The 20,228-nt window shown below is 50.0% G+C and overlaps 1 protein-coding gene across 2 annotated transcripts in view; it reads left to right on the forward strand.

The window, feature by feature from the left end:
• The window catches only part of LOC128702869 (runt-related transcription factor 3-like), a 206,430-nt gene that overhangs the window by 168,781 nt on the left and 17,421 nt on the right, over positions 1–20,228 (forward strand). The window contains exon 3 of one of the 2 annotated variants that reach the window (XM_070102554.1): positions 14,895–15,050. The exons of the other annotated variant lie outside the window; for it this stretch is intronic. Within the exon in view, the coding sequence (XP_069958655.1) occupies positions 14,895–15,050 (156 nt within the window). The remainder of the gene's footprint in view (positions 1–14,894; positions 15,051–20,228) is intronic. 2 annotated transcript variants of the gene reach the window in all.

Raw genomic sequence — 20,228 nt, forward strand, 5'->3', positions numbered from 1 at the left:
CTCTTAGATACGCTTATTGACGCAAGCTTCTCTCTCTTAATTACGCAGTCTTCTGTGTTTGCGATACTCTCTCTCTCTCTCTCTCTCTCTCTCTCTCTCTCTCTCTCTCTCTCTCTCTCTCTCTCTCTCTCTCTCTCTCTCTGTCTCTCGGTATTATTACTTTTGTTCTTGTTATCTTTATCTTTTTGTTGTAAACTATTATTTTCTGATGAGAAATATAACGACACTTAATGGAGAAAACGACACCTGGCTTGTCTGTTGGTCGACACTGAGGGACTGACCCCCTCAACACTACTACTGCTTCAACACTGAGGGACTGACCCCCCTCAACACTACTACTGCTTCAACACTGAGGGACTGACCCCCTCAACACTACTACTGTTTCAACACTGAGGGACTGACCCCCTCAACACTACTACCCCCCTCACACTACTACTGCTTCAACACTGAGGGGACTGACCCCCTCAACACTACTACTGTTTCAACACTGAGGGACTGACCCCCCACACACTACTACTGCTTCAACACTGAGGGACTGACCCCCCTCAACACTACTACTGCTTCAACACTGAGGGACTGACCCCCTCAACACTACTACTGCTTCAACACTGAGGGACTGACCCCCCTCAACACTACTACTGCTTCAACACTGAGGGACTGACCCCCTCAACACTACTGAGGGACTTCACACTGAACACTGAGGACTGACACCCCTCAACACAACTACTGCTTCAACACTGAGGGACTGACCCCCCTCAACACTACTACTGCTTCAACACTGAGGGACTGACCCCCTCAACACTACTACTGCTTCAAGACTGAGGGACTGACCCCCCTCAACACTACTACCGCTTCAACACTGAGGGACTGACCCCCCTCAACACTACTACTGCTTCAACACTGAGGGACTGACCCCCCTCAACACAACTACTGCTTCAACACTGAGGGACTGACACCCCTCAACACTACTACTGCTTCAACACTGAGGGACTGACCCCCCTCAACACAACTACTGCTTCAACACTGAGGGACTGACCCCCCTCAACACTACTACTGCTTCAACACTGAGGGACTGACCCCCCTCAACACAACTACTGCTTCAACACTGAGGGACTGACACCCCTCAACACTACTACTGCTTCAACACTGAGGGACTGACCCCCCTCAACACTACTACTGCTTCAACACTGAGGGACTGACCCCCCTCAACACAACTACTGCTTCAACACTGAGGGACTGACACCCCTCAACACTACTACTGCTTCAACACTGAGGGACTGACCCCCCTCAACACTACTACTGCTTCAACACTGAGGGACTGACCCCCCTCAACACAACTACTGCTTCAACACTGAGGGACTGACACCCCTCAACACTACTACTGCTTCAACACTGAGGGACTGACCCCCCTCAACACTACTACTGCTTCAACACTGAGGGACTGACCCCCCTCAACACAACTACTGCTTCAACACTGAGGGACTGACACCCCTCAACACTACTACTGCTTCAACACTGAGGGACTGACCCCCCTCAACACAACTACTGCTTCAACACTGAGGGACTGACCCCCCTCAACACTACTACTGCTTCAACACTGAGGGACTGACCCCCCTCAACACAACTACTGCTTCAACACTGAGGGACTGACACCCCTCAACACTACTACTGCTTCAACACTGAGGGACTGACCCCCCTCAACACTACTACTGCTTCAACACTGAGGGACTGACCCCCCTCAACACAACTACTGCTTCAACACTGAGGGACTGACACCCCTCAACACTACTACTGCTTCAACACTGAGGGACTGACCCCCCTCAACACTACTACTGCTTCAACACTGAGGGACTGACCCCCCTCAACACAACTACTGCTTCAACACTGAGGGACTGACACCCCTCAACACTACTACTGCTTCAACACTGAGGGACTGACCCCCCTCAACACTACTACTGCTTCAACACTGAGGGACTGACCCCCCTCAACACAACTACTGCTTCAACACTGAGGGACTGACACCCCTCAACACTACTACTGCTTCAACACTGAGGGACTGACCCCCCTCAACACTACTACTGCTTCAACACTGAGGGACTGACCCCCCTCAACACTACTACTGCTTCAACACTGAGGGACTGACCCCCCTCAACACTACTACTGCTTCAACACTGAGGGACTGACACCCCTCAACACTACTACTGCTTCAACACTGAGGGACTGACACCCCTCAACACAACTACTGCTTCAACACTGAGGGACTGACCCCCCTCAACACTACTACTGCTTCAACACTGAGGGACTGACCCCCCTCAACACTACTACTGCTTCAACACTGAGGGACTGACCCCCCTCAACACTACTACTGCTTCAACACTGAGGGACTGACCCCCCTCAACACTACTACTGCTTCAACACTGAGGGACTGACCCCCTCAACACTACTACTGCTTCAAGACTGAGGGACTGACCCCCCTCAACACTACTACTGCTTCAACACTGAGGGACTGACCCCCCTCAACACTACTACTGCTTCAACACTGAGGGACTGACCCCCCTCAACACTACTACTGCTTCAACACTGAGGGACTGACCCCCCTCAACACTACTACTGCTTCAACACTGAGGGACTGACCCCCCTCAACACTACTACTGCTTCAACACTGAGGGACTGACCCCCCTCAACACTACTACTGCTTCAACACTGAGGGACTGACCCCCCTCAACACTACTACTGCTTCAACACTGAGGGACTGACCCCCCTCAACACTACTACTGCTTCAACACTGAGGGACTGACCCCCCTCAACACTACTACTGCTTCAACACTGAGGGACTGACCCCCCTCAACACTACTACTGCTTCAACACTGAGGGACTGACCCCCCTCAACACTACTACTGCTTCAACACTGAGGGACTGACCCCCCTCAACACTACTACTGCTTCAACACTGAGGGACTGACCTCCCTCAACACTACTACTGCTTCAACACTGAGGGACTGACCCCCCTCAACACTACTACTGCTTCAACACTGAGGGACTGACCCCCCTCAACACTACTACTGCTTCAACACTGAGGGACTGACCCCCCTCAACACTACTACTGCTTCAACACTGAGGGACTGACCCCCCTCAACACTACTACTGCTTCAACACTGAGGGACTGACCCCCCTCAACACTACTACTGCTTCAACACTGAGGGACTGACCCCCCTCAACACTACTACTGCTTCAACACTGAGGGACTGACCCCCTCAACACTACTACTGCTTCAACACTGAGGGACTGACCCCCCTCAACACTACTACTGCTTCAACACTGAGGGACTGACCCCCCTCAACACTACTACTGCTTCAACACTGAGGGACTGACCCCCCTCAACACTACTACTGCTTCAACACTGAGGGACTGACACCCCTCAACACTACTACTGCTTCAACACTGAGGGACTGACCCCCCTCAGCACTACTACTGCTTCAACACTGAGGGACTGACCCCCCTCAACACTACTACTGCTTCAACACTGAGGGACTGACCCCCCTCAACACTACTACTGCTTCAACACTGAGGGACTGACCCCCCTCAACACTACTACTGCTTCAACACTGAGGGACTGACACCCCTCAACACTACTACTGCTTCAACACTGAGGGACTGACCCCCCTCAACACTACTACTGCTTCAACACTGAGGGACTGACCCCCCTCAACACTACTACTGCTTCAACACTGAGGGACTGACACCCCTCAACACTACTACTGCTTCAACACTGAGGGACTGACCCCCCTCAACACTACTACTGCTTCAACACTGAGGGACTGACACCCCTCAACACTACTACTGCTTCAACACTGAGGGACTGACCCCCCTCAACACTACTACTGCTTCAACACTGAGGGACTGACCCCCCTCAACACTACTACTGCTTCAACACTGAGGGACTGACCCCCCTCAACACTACTACTGCTTCAACACTGAGGGACTGACCCCCCTCAACACTACTACAGCTTCAACACTGAGGGACTGACCCCCCTCAACACTACTACTGCTTCAACACTGAGGGACTGACCCCCCTCAACACTACTACCGCTTCAAGACTGAGGGACTGACCCCCCTCAACACTACTACTGCTTCAACACTGAGGGACTGACCCCCCTCAACACTACTACCGCTTCAAGACTGAGGGACTGACCCCCCTCAACACTACTACCGCTTCAAGACTGAGGGACTGACCCCCCTCAACACTACTACTGCTTCAAGACTGAGGGACTGACCCCCTCAACAGTACTACCGCTTCAAGACTGAGGGACTGACCCCCCTCAACACTACTACTGCTTCAAGACTGAGGGACTGACCCCCCTCAACACTACTACTGCTTCAAGACTGAGGGACTGACCCCCCTCAACACTACTACTGCTTCAAGACTGAGGGACTGACCCCCCTCAACACTACTACTGCTTCAACACTGAGGGACTGACCCCCCTCAACACTACTACTGCTTCAACACTGAGGGACTGACCCCCCTCAACACTACTACTGCTTCAAGACTGAGGGACTGACCCCCCTCAACACTACTACTGCTTCAACACTGAGGGACTGACCCCCCTCAACACTACTACTGCTTCAACACTGAGGGACTGACACCCCTCAACACTACTACTGCTTCAAGACTGAGGGACTGACCCCCTCAACACTACTACTGCTTCAACACTGAGGGACTGACCCCCCTCAACACTACTACTGCTTCAACACTGAGGGACTGACCCCCTCAACACTACTACTGCTTCAAGACTGAGGGACTGACCCCCTCAACACTACTACTGCTTCAAGACTGAGGGACTGACCCCCCTCAACACTACTACTGCTTCAACACTGAGGGACTGACACCCCTCAACACTACTACTGCTTCAAGACTGAGGGACTGACCCCCTCAACCCTCTACTGCTTCACTGACTACTCAACACTACTACTGCTTCAAGACTGAGTGACTGACCCCCCTCAACACTACTCCTGCTTCAACAATGAGGGACTGACCCCCCTACTACTGCTTCAAGACTGAGGGACTGACCCCCCTCAACACTACTACTGCTTCAACACTGAGGGACTGACCCCCCTCAACACTACTACTGCTTCAAGACTGAGGGACTGACCCCCCTCAACACTACTACTGCTTCAAGACTGAGGGACTGACCCCCCTCAACACTACTACTGCTTCAACACTGAGGGACTGAGCCCCCTCAACACTACTACTGCTTCGAGACTGTGGGACTGAGCCCCCTCAACACTACTACTGCTTCACTACTACTGCTTCAACACTGAGGGACTGCCCCCCCTCACCACTACTACCGCTTCAACACTGAGGGACTGACCCCCCTCAACACTACTACGGCTTCAACACTGAGGGACTGACCCCCCTCAACACTACTACTGCTTCAACACTGAGGGACTGACCCCCCTCAGCACTACTACTGCTTCAACACTGAGGGACTGACACCCCCTCAACACTACTACTGCTTCAACACTGAGGGACTGACCCCCCTCAACACTACTACTGCTTCAACACTGAGGGACTGACACCCCTCAACACTACTACTGCTTCAACACTGAGGGACTGACCCCCCTCAACACTACTACTGCTTCAACACTGAGGGACTGACACCCTCAACACTACTACTGCTTCAAGACTTAGGGACTGACCCCCCTCAACACTACTACTGCTTCAAGACTGAGGGACTGACCCCCTCAACACTACTACTGCTTCATGACTGAGGGACTGACCCCCCTCAACACTACTACTGCTTCAAGACTGAGGGACTGACCCCCCTCAACACTACTACTGCTTCAAGACTGAGGGACTGACCCCCCTCAACACTACTACTGCTTCAACACTGAGCGACTGACCCCCCTCAACACTACTGCTGCTTCAAGACTGAGGGACTGAGCCCCCTCAACACTACTACTGCTTCAACACTGAGGGACTGACCCCCCTCAACACTACTACTGCTTCAACACTGAGGGACTGACCCCCCTCAACACTACTACTGTTTCAACACTGAGGGACTGACCCCCCTCAACACTACTACTGTTTCAACACTGAGGGACTGACCCCCCTCAACACTACTACTGCTTCAAGACTGAGGGACTGACACCCCTCAACACTACTACTGTTTCAACACTGAGGGACTGACCCCCCTCAACACTACTACTGCTTCAAGACTGAGGGACTGACCCCCCTCAACACTACTACTGCTTCAAGACTGAGGGACTGACCCCCCTCAACACTACTACTGTTTCAACACTGAGGGACTGACCCCCCTCAACACTACTACTGTTTCAACACTGAGGGACTGACCCCCCTCAACACTACTACTGCTTCAACACTGAGGGACTGACCCCCCTCAACACTACTACTGCTTCAACACTGAGGGACTGACCCACCTCAACACTACTACTGCTTCAACACTGAGGGACTGACCCCCCTCAACACTACTACTGCTTCAACACTGCGGGACTGACCCCCTCAACACTACTACTGCTTCAACACTGAGGGACTGACACCCCTCAACACTACTACTGCTTCAACACTGAGGGACTGACCCCCCTCAACACTACTACTGCTTCAACACTGAGGGACTGACCCCCCTCAACACTACTACTGCTTCAACACTGAGGGACTGACCCCCCTCAACACTACTACTGCTTCAACACTGAGGGACTGACCCCCCTCAACACTACTACTGCTTCAACACTGAGGGACTGACCCCCCTCAACACTACTACTGCTTCAACACTGAGGGACTGACCCCCCTCAACACTACTACTGCTTCAACACTGAGGGACTGACCCCCCTCAACACTACTACTGCTTCAACACTGAGGGACTGACCCCCCTCAACACTACTACTGCTTCAACACTGAGGGACTGACCCCCCTCAACACTACTACTGCTTCAACACTGAGGGACTGACCCCCCTCAACACTACTACTGCTTCAAGACTGAGGGACTGACCCCCCTCAACACTACTACTGCTTCAACACTGAGTGACTGACCCCCCTCAACACTACTACTGCTTCAACACTGAGTGACTGACCCCCCTCAACACTACTACTGCTTCAACACTGAGGGACTGACCCCCCTCAACACTACTACTGCTTCAACACTGAGGGACTGACCCCCCTCAACACTACTACTGCTTCAAGACTGAGGGACTGACCCCCTCAACACTACTACTGCTTCAACACTGAGTGACTGACCCCCCTCAACACTACTACTGCTTCAACACTGAGGGACTGACCCCCCTCAACACTACTACTGCTTCAACAATGAGGGACTGACCCCCCTCAACACTACTACTGCTTCAACACTGAGGGACTGACCCCCCTCAACACTACTACTGCTTCAACACTGAGGGACTGACCCCCTCAACACTACTACTGCTTCAACACTGAGGGACTGACCCCCCTCAACACTACTACTGCTTCAACACTGAGGGACTGACCCCCTCAACACTACTACTGCTTCAACACTGAGGGACTGACCCCCTCAACACTACTACTGCTTCAACACTGAGGGACTGACCCCCCTCAACACTACTACTGCTTCAACACTGAGGGACTGACCCCCTCAACACTACTACTGCTTCAACACTGAGGGACTGACCCCCCTCAACACTACTACTGCTTCAACACTGAGGGACTGACCCCCTCAACACTACTACTGCTTCAACACTGAGGGACTGACCCCCCTCAACACTACTACTGCTTCAACACTGAGGGACTGACCCCCTCAACACTACTACTGCTTCAACACTGAGGGACTGACCCCCCTCAACACTACTACTGCTTCAACACTGAGGGACTGACCCCCCTCAACACTACTACTGCTTCAACACTGAGGGACTGACACCCCTCAACACTACTACTGCTTCAACACTGAGGGACTGACCCCCCTCAACACTACTACTGCTTCAACACTGAGGGACTGACCCCCCTCAACACTACTACTGCTTCAACACTGAGGGACTGACCCCCCTCAACACTACTACTGCTTCAACACTGAGGGACTGACCCCCTCAACACTACTACTGCTTCAACACTGAGGGACTGACCCCCCTCAACACTACTACTGCTTCAACACTGAGGGACTGACCCCCCTCAACACTACTACTGCTTCAACACTGAGGGACTGACCCCCTCAACACTACTACTGCTTCAACACTGAGGGACTGACCCCCCTCAACACTACTACTGCTTCAACACTGAGGGACTGACCCCCCTCAACACTACTACCGCTTCAACACTGAGGGACTGACCCCCCTCAACACAACTACTACTACTGACCCCCTCAACACTACTACTGCTTCAACACTGAGGGACTGACCCCCCTCAACACTACTACTGCTTCAACACTGAGGGACTGACCCCCCTCAACACTACTACTGCTTCAACACTGAGGGACTGACCCCCCTCAACACTACTACTGCTTCAACACTGAGGGACTGACCCCCCTCAACACTACTACTGCTTCAACACTGAGGGACTGACCCCCCTCAACACTACTACTGCTTCAACACTGAGGGACTGACCCCCCTCAACACTACTACTGCTTCAACACTGAGGGACTGACCCCCCTCAACACTACTACTGCTTCAACACTGAGGGACTGACCCCCCTCAACACTACTACTGCTTCAACACTGAGGGACTGACCCCCCTCAACACTACTACTGCTTCAACACTGAGGGACTGACCCCCCTCAACACTACTACTGCTTCAACACTGAGGGACTGACCCCCCTCAACACTACTACTGCTTCAACACTGAGGGACTGACCCCCCTCAACACTACTACCGCTTCAACACTGAGGGACTGACCCCCCTCAACACTACTACTGCTTCAACACTGAGGGACTGACCCCCCTCAACACTACTACTGCTTCAACACTGAGGGACTGACCCCCATCAACACTACTACTGCTTCAACACTGAGGGACTGACTCCCCTCAACACTACTACTGCTTCAACACTGAGGGACTGACCCCCCTCAACACTACTACTGCTTCAACACTGAGGGACTGACCCCCCTCAACACTACTACTGCTTCAACACTGAGGGACTGACCCCCCTCAACACTACTACTGCTTCAACACTGAGGGACTGACCCCCCTCAACACTACTACTGCTTCAACACTGAGGGACTGACCCCCCTCAACACTACTACTGCTTCAACACTGAGGGACTGACCCCCCTCAACACTACTACTGCTTCAACACTGAGGGACTGACCCCCCTCAACACTACTACTGCTTCAACACTGAGGGACTGACCCCCCTCAACACTACTACTGCTTCAACACTGAGGGACTGACCCCCCTCAACACTACTACTGCTTCAACACTGAGGGACTGACCCCCCTCAACACTACTACTGCTTCAACACTGAGGGACTGACCCCCCTCAACACTACTACTGCTTCAACACTGAGGGACTGACCCCCCTCAACACTACTACTGCTTCAACACTGAGGGACTGACCCCCCTCAACACTACTACTGCTTCAACACTGAGGGACTGACCCCCCTCAACACTACTACTGCTTCAACACTGAGGGACTGACCCCCCTCAACACTACTACTGCTTCAACACTGAGGGACTGACCCCCCTCAACACTACTACTGCTTCAACACTGAGGGACTGACCCCCCTCAACACTACTACTGCTTCAACACTGAGGGACTGACCCCCCTCAACACTACTACTGCTTCAACACTGAGGGACTGACCCCCCTCAACACTACTACTGCTTCAACACTGAGGGACTGACCCCCCTCAACACTACTACTGCTTCAACACTCAGGGACTGAACACTGAGGGACTGACCCCCCTCAACACTACGACTGCGTCAACACTGAGGGACTGTCCCCCCTCAACACTACTACTGCTTCAACACTGAGGGACTGACCCCCCTCAACACTACTACCGCTTCAACACTGAGGGACTGACCCCCCTCAACACTACTACTGCTTCAACACTGAGGGACTGACCCCCCTCAACACTACTACTGCTTCAACAATGAGGGACTGACCCCCCTCAACACTACTACTGCTTCAAGACTGAGGGACTGACCCCCCTCAACAACACTACTGACCCCCCTCAACTCTACTACTGCTTCAACACTGAGGGACTGACCCCCCTCAACTCTACTACTGCTTCAACACTGAGGGACTGACCCCCCTCAACACTACTACTGCTTCAACACTGAGTGACTGACCCCCCTCAACACTACTACTGCTTCAACACTGAGGGACTGACCCCCCTCAACACTACTACTGCTTCAACACTGAGGGACTGACCCCCCTCAACACTACTACTGCTTCAACACTGAGGGACTGACCCCCCTCAACACTACTACTGCTTCAACACTGAGGGACTGACCCCCCTCAACACTACTACTGCTTCAACACTGAGGGACTGACCCCCCTCAACACTACTACTGCTTCAACACTGAGGGACTGACCCCCCTCAACACTACTACTGCTTCAACACTGAGTGACTGACCCCCCTCAACACTACTACTGCTTCAAGACTGAGGGACTGACCCCCTCAACACTACTACTGCTTCAACACTGAGGGACTGACCCCCCTCAACACTACTACTGCTTCAACACTGAGGGACTGACACCCCTCAACACTACTACTGCTTCAACACTGAGGGACTGACACCCCTCAACACTACTACTGCTTCAACACTGAGGGACTGACCCCCTCAACACTACTACTGCTTCAACACTGAGTGACTGACCCCCCTCAACACTACTACTGCTTCAAGACTGGGGGACTGACCCCCTCAACTCTACTACTGCTTCAACACTGAGTGACTGACCCCCCTCAACACTACTACTGTTTCAACACTGAGTGACTGACCCCCCTCAACACTACTACTGCTTCAACACTGAGTGACTGACCCCCCTCAACACTACTACTGCTTAAAGACTGAGGGACTGACCCCCCTCAACACTACTACTGCTTCAACACTGAGGGACTGACCCCCTCAACACTACTACTGCTTCAACACTGAGTGACTGACCCCCCTCAACACTACTACTGCTTCAAGACTGAGGGACTGACCCCCCTCAACACTACTACTGCTTCAACACTGAGGGACTGACACCCCTCAACACTACTACTGCTTCAAGACTGAGGGACTGACCCCCCTCAACACTACTACTGCTTCAACACTGAGGGACTGACACCCCTCAACACTACTACTGCTTCAACACTGAGGGACTGACACCCCTCAACACTACTACTGCTTCAAGACTGAGGGACTGACCCCCCTCAACACTACTACTGCTTCAAGACTGAGGGACTGACCCCCCTCAACACTACTACTGCTTCAACACTGAGGGACTGACACCCCTCAACACTACTACTGCTTCAAGACTGAAGGACTGACCCCCCTCAACACTACTACTGCTTCAAGACTGAGGGACTGACCCCCCTCAACACTACTACTGCTTCAAGACTGAGGGACTGACCCCCCTCAACACTACTACTGCTTCAACACTGAGGGACTGACACCCCTCAACACTACTACTGCTTCAAGACTGAAGGACTGAATTCCCTCAACACTACTACTGCTTCAACACTGAGGGACTGACCCCCCTCAACACTACTACTGCTTCAACACTGAGGGACTGACACCCCTCAACACTACTACTGATTCAACACTGAGGGACTGACCCCCCTCAACACTACTACTGCTTCAACACTGAGGGACTGACACCCCTCAACACTACTACTGCTTCAACACTGAGGGACTGACACCCCTCAACACTACTACTGATTCAACACTGAGGGACTGACACCCCTCAACACTACTACTGCTTCAAGACTGAAGGACTGACCCCCCTCAACACTACTACTGCTTCAACACTGAGGGACTGACCCCCCTCAACACTACTACTGCTTCAAGACTGAGGGACTGACCCCCCTCAACACTACTACTGCTTCAACACTGAGGGACTGACCCCCCTCAACACTACTACTGCTTCAACACTGAGGGAATGACCCCCATCAACACTACTACTGCTTCAACACTGAAGGACTGACCCCCCTCAACACTACTACTGCTTCAACACTGAGGGACTGACCCCCCTCAACACTACTACTGCTTCAACACTGAGGGACTGACACCCCTCAACACTACTACTGATATAACACTGAGTGACTGACCCCCCTCAACACTACTACTGCTTCAACACTGAGGGACTGACCCCCCTCAACACTACTACTGCTTCAACACTGAGGGACTGAACCCCCTCAACACTACTACTGCTTCAACACTGAGTGACTGACCCCCCTCAACACTACTACTGCTTCAACACTGAGGGACTGACACCCCTCAACACTACTACTGCTTCAACACTGAGGGACTGACCCCCCTCAACACTACTCCTGCTTCAACACTCAGGGACTGACCCCCCTCAACACTACTACTGCTTCAACACTCAGGGACTGACCCCCCTCAACACTACTACTGCTTCAAGACTGAGGGACTGACCACCTCATCTTCACCTCACCACTGCTTCTGCAGTCTCTAAAATTAAAGTTACCTCAGTGTTGACTGAAGAAGCCTGTTGGGAGGGCAAAACGTTTCGACAATTAAGATTCCTAAGTGTCGCACATATTATTATTATTATTATTATTATTATTATTATTATTATTATTATTATTATTATTATTATTATTATTATTATTATTATTATTATTTTGTTGTTGAAGCACTAAACCAGGAGGGTTAAGACAATGTGCAGAGGGGGCGGTGCTCCCTGGCATCAGGTAACCTTCAGGTATCAGTGCCACATCTCGAGGACGCCTCTTATGATCGAGTTCAAACTTTCAACTCCTGGTGTATCTTACCCACCTCTGATATACCTTTGATAAGTCTCAAGAGTTTTTCACACTGCCGGAGGCTGGGCTGGTGCTGACCTGGTCAACCAGACTGTTGCTGCTGGCGGCACTCTCACTCACGTCTTACTCATGACACCAAATTGTAATAGCTGTTTGTTTGGTGTTGCTTCAGGTGATTTATAAATTACTTCTTAAATTAATAAAATACAAATTATAAATTACTCGTTATTTCTAAAATGATGGACAGGGGAGCCAGCGGAAGGCCTCGGTCAGGTGACCAAAAAGTTCCAGTGGCTGTGGGTCATCACATGACTACGACCCGTGTCACGACACACTTGTCTTGTTTCCTGACCACTCTTGATTAACTCATTTAAGTGATAGACGGAGATTCGAACCATGGTTCTTGCTGTTAGAGGCGCCAGTACTAATAATAATCTTTATATCTACGAGTACATGATACAACTTATACATAGCTGAGAGAGAGAGGTAGTAAAGGTGGGTGAGGTAGTTAGAGGTTGTTACAGTAGGGTGGTAGTTGGGGTCATTATGGCGCAGGTTAGCAAGATTTACCTGTCATTTTACGCGTTCGTTAGACAGAGAGATTTACCTGCCATCTTACGTGTTCATTAGACAGAGAGATTTACCTGCCATCTTACGTGTTCATTAGACAGAGAGATTTACCTGCCATCTTACGTGTTCATTAGACAGAGAGATTTACCTGCCATCTTACGTGTTCATTAGACAGAGAGATTTACCTGCCATCTTACGTGTTCATTAGACAGAGAGATTTACCTGCCATCTTACGTGTTCATTAGACAGAGAGATTTACCTGCCATCTTACGTGTTCGTTAGACAGAGATTTACCTGCCATCTTACGTGTTCATTAGACAGAGAAGATCAACAATCCTGCCAGAGTGAAAAAGATAAAAGATAATTGAGGTTGTAGTAGTGATGGTTGAGGTGGTTGTAGATGTTGTGGTTGAGGTGGTAATGATTGTTGGGGTGTAGTTATGGGGTGGTATAGGTGGTGTAGGTAGAAGGGTGGTGCTGATGGTGGTTGAGGCGTTGTTAGAAGGGTGGTGGTGATGATGGTGGTAGGTGCGGTTGTGGTAGTTGTGGTGGTGGTAATTGTGGTAGTTGTGTGAACCCTTCTTACAATAATAAGGCAAGACACTACTACACCATATCAACTTGCTAAACACTAGTGACAACCTCACTTCTACCTCACTTAGATTTCGAAAATAAATACCTAGATTTCAACACTACAATTTACTTAAGTCACTGCATTAAAAATGATAACTTACACAGTGTCACTTGCCACTGGGAAAGGGATCTGATAGTAAGATATAAGGGAAAATGTGACACTGATATACTTAGGACTGCAGCCAAAACTGAAAGGTAACCTGCACTGGAGTATAATCCAAAGTCCAGCTCCCACAGGAAGACCTGGTCTGAGACCGGGCTGCGGAGACGGTCACCTCCTGAAGCGACACCAGGTAGACTCCCTAGCCTAGAAACAGAACGCCTGCCTCAGCAGAAACTCCTACCCATGTCCTCACGCACTGTTTCCTGCTCTGTCTTCAGCAGAGATTGGCCACTGACTCCTGATTTCCTCAGCTTATAAGTCAAGCTTATATTTTCCCTGCTTCCGGTGCTTCCATGAGCACTCCATCAAGTGCTCACTCATAAGGAAGGGAATCCCAGACTAAGGCAAGGATGTAGAGATTAGTACTACTTCCATTTATCAGTGGTGGTTGTGGTGGTGGCTGTGGTAGTTGTGGCTATGGTGGTAGAAGTGGTAGGGGTGGTCGTAGTGGTGGTAGTGGCAATCAAGGCCAGTTACCTCTCAGTCAAGGTTAGTTGCGTCTCAATCAAGGCTAGTTACTTCCCGATCAAGGTAGTGGTAGCAGTCGTGGTGGCTGTGGTAGTGGTGGCTATGGTGGTAGTGGTGGTGGCAGCACTGACTCTCGTACTTTTCCCTCTGCTTCCCCAGGACAGCAGCAGTTTCGAGCCTTCGCACTGGGACAGCGACCCTTCCTCGACACACGCTTCAGCGACCACCTTCGAGAACTCGAACTCAGACGGAAGAGCGACTCAATACCTCCCAGTATAGCCTTCAAGGTTGCCCACTCTGGTCCCGCTACTCAAGGTACGCCTCTTCTTGCCCCTCTCACCCTTTTTCCCTCTCACACCTTTTCATAACTCTCCTCTTCCTTCAAGTGGGTTTCCTTGAGGCTGGTGAAAGGAATCTTTGCTTACATATAACCCCATTACCTCGCATTCCCCGGGCGCTAGATGGCCTCTCTTATCTCTCCTTTCCTGTTTTACATTTTCGCTTAGAGCTATCCACGCAATTTATTTCATTAGTTAAAACTGCAACATTGTTTCTTGCTCTGCATTGTTTGTAGCAGAAGTATGGTTGCTTCTAGCATGGTTTTCTTCTCTGTAGTTACTAACGTCACTCCGCCTCTGTCTTGTACCAGTAAAGTTCATATCCTCTCCTCGTTAGGTTTGTTATATGCTCTGTAGTTGTGTGCGCATATTGTGTACGTATGTAGTTGTGTGCGTGTGTATTTGTGTATGTGTGTGTGTAGTCAGTGATTCTCTTTTATGAAGGCGAGTGAGCAAGGAAAAAGTTAACTCTCTCTGACAGTGACTATAATTCTAACAATCCCCCTCGTAGGTCTCTCTCTCCAGTGGAGGAGAGTTTGTAGAGGCGACTTAACGTTGACAGTGGCTGTTGTGCTCAGTGATGGTCTTATATACGGCTCTCGTGACTGGTTATGTTCACTTCATCATATAATTTAATAAAAGTCAGTATGTGTAGTGAAACTCTGGGCATATACAACGACAGACGTTTATTTGTGTATGTACACTGAGTGTTTACTCTGCTCTCTGATTATTCCAAAATATACTAAAGGCTCCTTTCGTTTTACGGGATATTTTGCTTGCTTTTTTTTTTTTTTTGTAAGTCATATCTGAGCACTTAAAATCTATCAGCACTGAACACTATGATACTTTTCTATGGTGATACTTGAGGAGACTCACATTTTGGTATCATCCGCGAAGGATGATACGAAGACGTGTCTGTTGTTTTGATCTCTATCTTCTATGAGGATGAGACAGAGTAAAGGTTCCAGGACCCTACCTTGAGGTACTGAAAGCTTTACTTTGCTAAGTCTGGATTTCGTTTAGTTTACTCCCTTGCTTTGTGATCTGTCTGTTATAAATCTACTTTCCTGTTATACCTTTTGACTTCATTTTATGGTCGTATTTGTCAAACGAATAGTATGGACTAGTGTCCAATGTATTATATAGTATTATATGGCAGTGGGCATTGGTTGTGGGCATGGAGGTGGGCGGGGTGTGGGCGTAGATGTGGTAGGTGTGGGCGTGGAGGTGGATGAGAATTTAGAGGAGGTTTAGGGGGTGAGGTAAAGTATATCGAGATTCTAGATATATTTCAGTCACTGTGAAATGCAAGAAAGGTATTCCTGGTCCCCGGTACCTCAGTGCATGCGGCTGGAATAGTGCAGAGTGCTGTAAATACGGGTAAATGTGAGCAGTGAATAACAGAAGCGAATCGGGAGAGGCATTCACAAGTCATCGTAACCAAACTAATATAAAAACTTGAAGAAAAAAATGCGCAACATGTGACTGGAACAATACACAAATAACCCGCACGTAGAAGACAGAAGTTTATGACGACGTTTCGGTCTGACTTGGACCATTAAGCAGCCAATGGACTAGTTGTTAAGTAAAATGACACATGTGCAACTAATGCGACATTTTATTGTGGCAACGTTTCGCTCTCCAGGAACTTTGTCAAGCCATTTATGGTTCATATAGGACCGAAACGTCGTCATAAGTTTCGGTCTCCTGTGCGAGGATTGTTTGAGTACTGAATATGCTTTCAAGGACCACAATAGTGTCACTGTCTCATCCACAAGGAAAATAATCTGGATAACTAGAACCTTCAAAACAATAGATACATCAAGTTATTTTTGATATTTTTTAAGTCACTTCGTCTTTTTTAGACTTTTGTATGGCAGCCCCTGTTATGGTAACCCCTGTCATGGCAGCCCCTGTTATGGTAACCCCTGTCATGGCAGCCCCTGTTATGGTAACCCCTGTCATGGCAGCCCCTGTTAGGGTAACCCCTGTCATGGCAGCCCCTGTTATGGTAACCCCTGTCATGGCAGCCCCTGTTATGGTAACCCCTGTCATGGCAGCCCCTGTTATGGTAACCCCTGTCATGGCAGCCCCTTTCATGGCATCCTCTTTCATGGCAGACGAAACTGAAGATCTTAAATACTGTATCTACCGGCATATAAGGCGCACCTTTTTCCCACAAAAAGTCTTGGAAAATCAGCCTGCGCCTTATATGCTCAAGGTCAGGATCAAGGGTAGGCTTTGGATTATTCTTTTAGCAGTTGTTTATTAATATTACAACTGCTTACAAAAATCGTCTTATATGCGTGTGTGCCGTATAATCCGGAAAATTCGGTATATATATATATAGAGAACTTCAGTGCTTGAATAAATTTATTCAAACACCTAAATTACTGGAAACGCCTGAAGTCGATTAACCTTCACTCCCTGGAACGTAGGCGAGAAGGATAAATAATTTACACCTGGGAAATTCTGTTGGAACTGGACCTAAATCTGCTCACCAAAACTACTCCTTGCGTAATAAAATGGTTTGGCAAGTGTAAAATTCACCTAGTGAAAAGAACTGGTGCACCGAATACACTAAGAGATGACTCAATAAGTGTCAAGGTACCAAGACTTTTTAACCGCCTCCCTTCATACATAAAGAGAATTATCAACAGTCAACGTGATCAGTTTTTCATTTCAGTCCCTGATCATCCATGTGATAGTGTCTGCATTAGATCACTTGCTGCTAGCAACAATAGTTAGACTGATCAGGCCTCATTCGGATCTGGCCTGAGACAAGGCCGCAGGGGAATGACCTTCAGAATGTAAAACGGTTGACTAACACAACTGTGATATTAAGTCCTTTTAAACATTTCTTTTTCTTAACCAGACCTCCTTACGTCCGTCGCTCTCCTCCAGGGTTGTCAGGTTTAGTTCCTTCAGTCTTTCACCACGGTGCATTCGTCTCAAGTCAACAATTAACCATGCGGCTAAACTCTGCACATTTTTTCAGCTGCACATGTAAGAGAAAACGGTAAGAGTCGGGGTGAGGTAGGAAAGGGAAAGGAACAGAAGAAGGATTTAGTAAGGTGAAAATTTAAGAGTCCTGATTGAAATGTTGCCGTAATGAAGGTTCACTCTGCTTTAAGGGTCTCTGTCTTACAGGCAGACACGACAGGATACTGAGGGCTAATTCAAGGAGCTGTTGTTTGTGTTAGGAGTCCTGCTAGGCCCTCAGAGCGGAAACCCAGCGTCTTGCTTCTTATATATTACTTGCTGTAAACATCATTTATTTTCATCTGAGTAATCTAGTGACATGACGAATTAGCGTGTAAGTGCGAGCAGGACACGAGGGAGGGCGGTTCACAAGAGCGATCTTCAGTCTTGGACACCACAGGGCAATGGCTCTTAATGACAGGCGCAGGATAGACCCTTCCTGTCCTCAGCCACCACTTCATAACTTGGGCGTTTATGCTGTCGGAACAGCAGTCAGGTAATTAATTAAGGATGAGTGTACAGGTAACGCTGCGAGGCCGCACTAACTGTTGCCTTGACTGTCTTAGTCTTCCTGCCACCAGCTGTGAGCTACCAGCCTGCCTTGTTTATATGGTGAGGTACGGGGCAGACAGGTATAATATACCACAGAGGTACACACGCAGGAAGGTACGGGGCAGAGAGGTACAGTATACCACAGAGGTACACACGCAGGAAGGTACGGGGCAGACAGGTACAGTATACCACAGAGGTATACACGCAGGAAGGTACGGGGCAGACAGGTACAGTATACCACAGAGGTACACACGCAGGAAGGTACGGGGCAGAGAGGTACAGTATATCACAGAGGTACACAGGAAGGTACGGGGCAGACAGGTACAATATACCACAGAGGTACACACGCAGGAAGGTACGGGGCAGACAGGTACAATATACCACAGAGGTACACACGCAGGAAGGTACGGGGCAGACAGGTACAGTATACCACAGAGGTACACACGCAGGAAGGTACGGGGCAGACAGGTACAGTATACCACAGAGGTACACACGCAGGAAGGTACGGGGCAGAGAGGTACAGTATACCACAGAGGTACACACGTAGGAAGGTACGGGGCAGACAGGTACAATATACCACAGAGGTACACACGCAGGAAGGTACGGGGCAGACAGGTACAGTATACCACAGAGGTACACACGCAGGAAGGTACGGGGCAGAGAGGTACAGTATATCACAGAGGTACACAGGAAGGTACGGGGCAGACAGGTACAATATACCACAGAGGTACACACGCAGGAAGGTACGGGGCAGAGAGGTACAGTATACCACAGAGGTACACAGGAAGGTACGGGGCAGAGAGGTACAGTATACCACAGAGGTACACAGGAAGGTACGGGGCAGACAGGTACAATATACCACAGAGGTACACACGCAGGAAGGTACGGGGCAGAGAGGTACAGTATACCACAGAGGTACACACGCAGGAAGGTACGGGGCAGACAGGTACAGTATACCACAGAGGTATACACGCAGGAAGGTACGGGGCAGACAGGTACAGTATACCACAGAGGTACACACGCAGGAAGGTACGGGGCAGAGAGGTACAGTATATCACAGAGGTACACAGGAAGGTACGGGGCAGACAGGTACAATATACCACAGAGGTACACACGCAGGAAGGTACGGGGCAGACAGGTACAGTATACCACAGAGGTACACACGCAGGAAGGTACGGGGCAGAGAGGTACAGTATACCACAGAGGTACACACGTAGGAAGGTACGGGGCAGACAGGTACAATATACCACAGAGGTACACACGCAGGAAGGTACGGGGCAGACAGGTACAGTATACCACAGAGGTACACACGCAGGAAGGTACGGGGCAGAGAGGTACAGTATATCACACAGGTACACAGGAAGGTACGGGGCAGACAGGTACAGTATACCACAGAGGTACACACGCAGGAAGGTACGGGGCAGAGAGGTACAGTATATCACAGAGGTACACAGGAAGGTACGGGGCAGACAGGTACAGTATACCACAGAGGTACACACGCAGGAAGGTACGGGGCAGAGAGGTACAGTATACCACAGAGGTACACAGGAAGGTACGGGGCAGACAGGTACAGTATACCACAGAGGTACACACGCAGGAAGGTACGGGGCAGAGAGGTACA

This window comes from Cherax quadricarinatus, chromosome 82 (genome assembly GCF_038502225.1).
Source record: "Cherax quadricarinatus isolate ZL_2023a chromosome 82, ASM3850222v1, whole genome shotgun sequence".
Taxonomy (NCBI): domain Eukaryota; kingdom Metazoa; phylum Arthropoda; class Malacostraca; order Decapoda; family Parastacidae; genus Cherax; species Cherax quadricarinatus.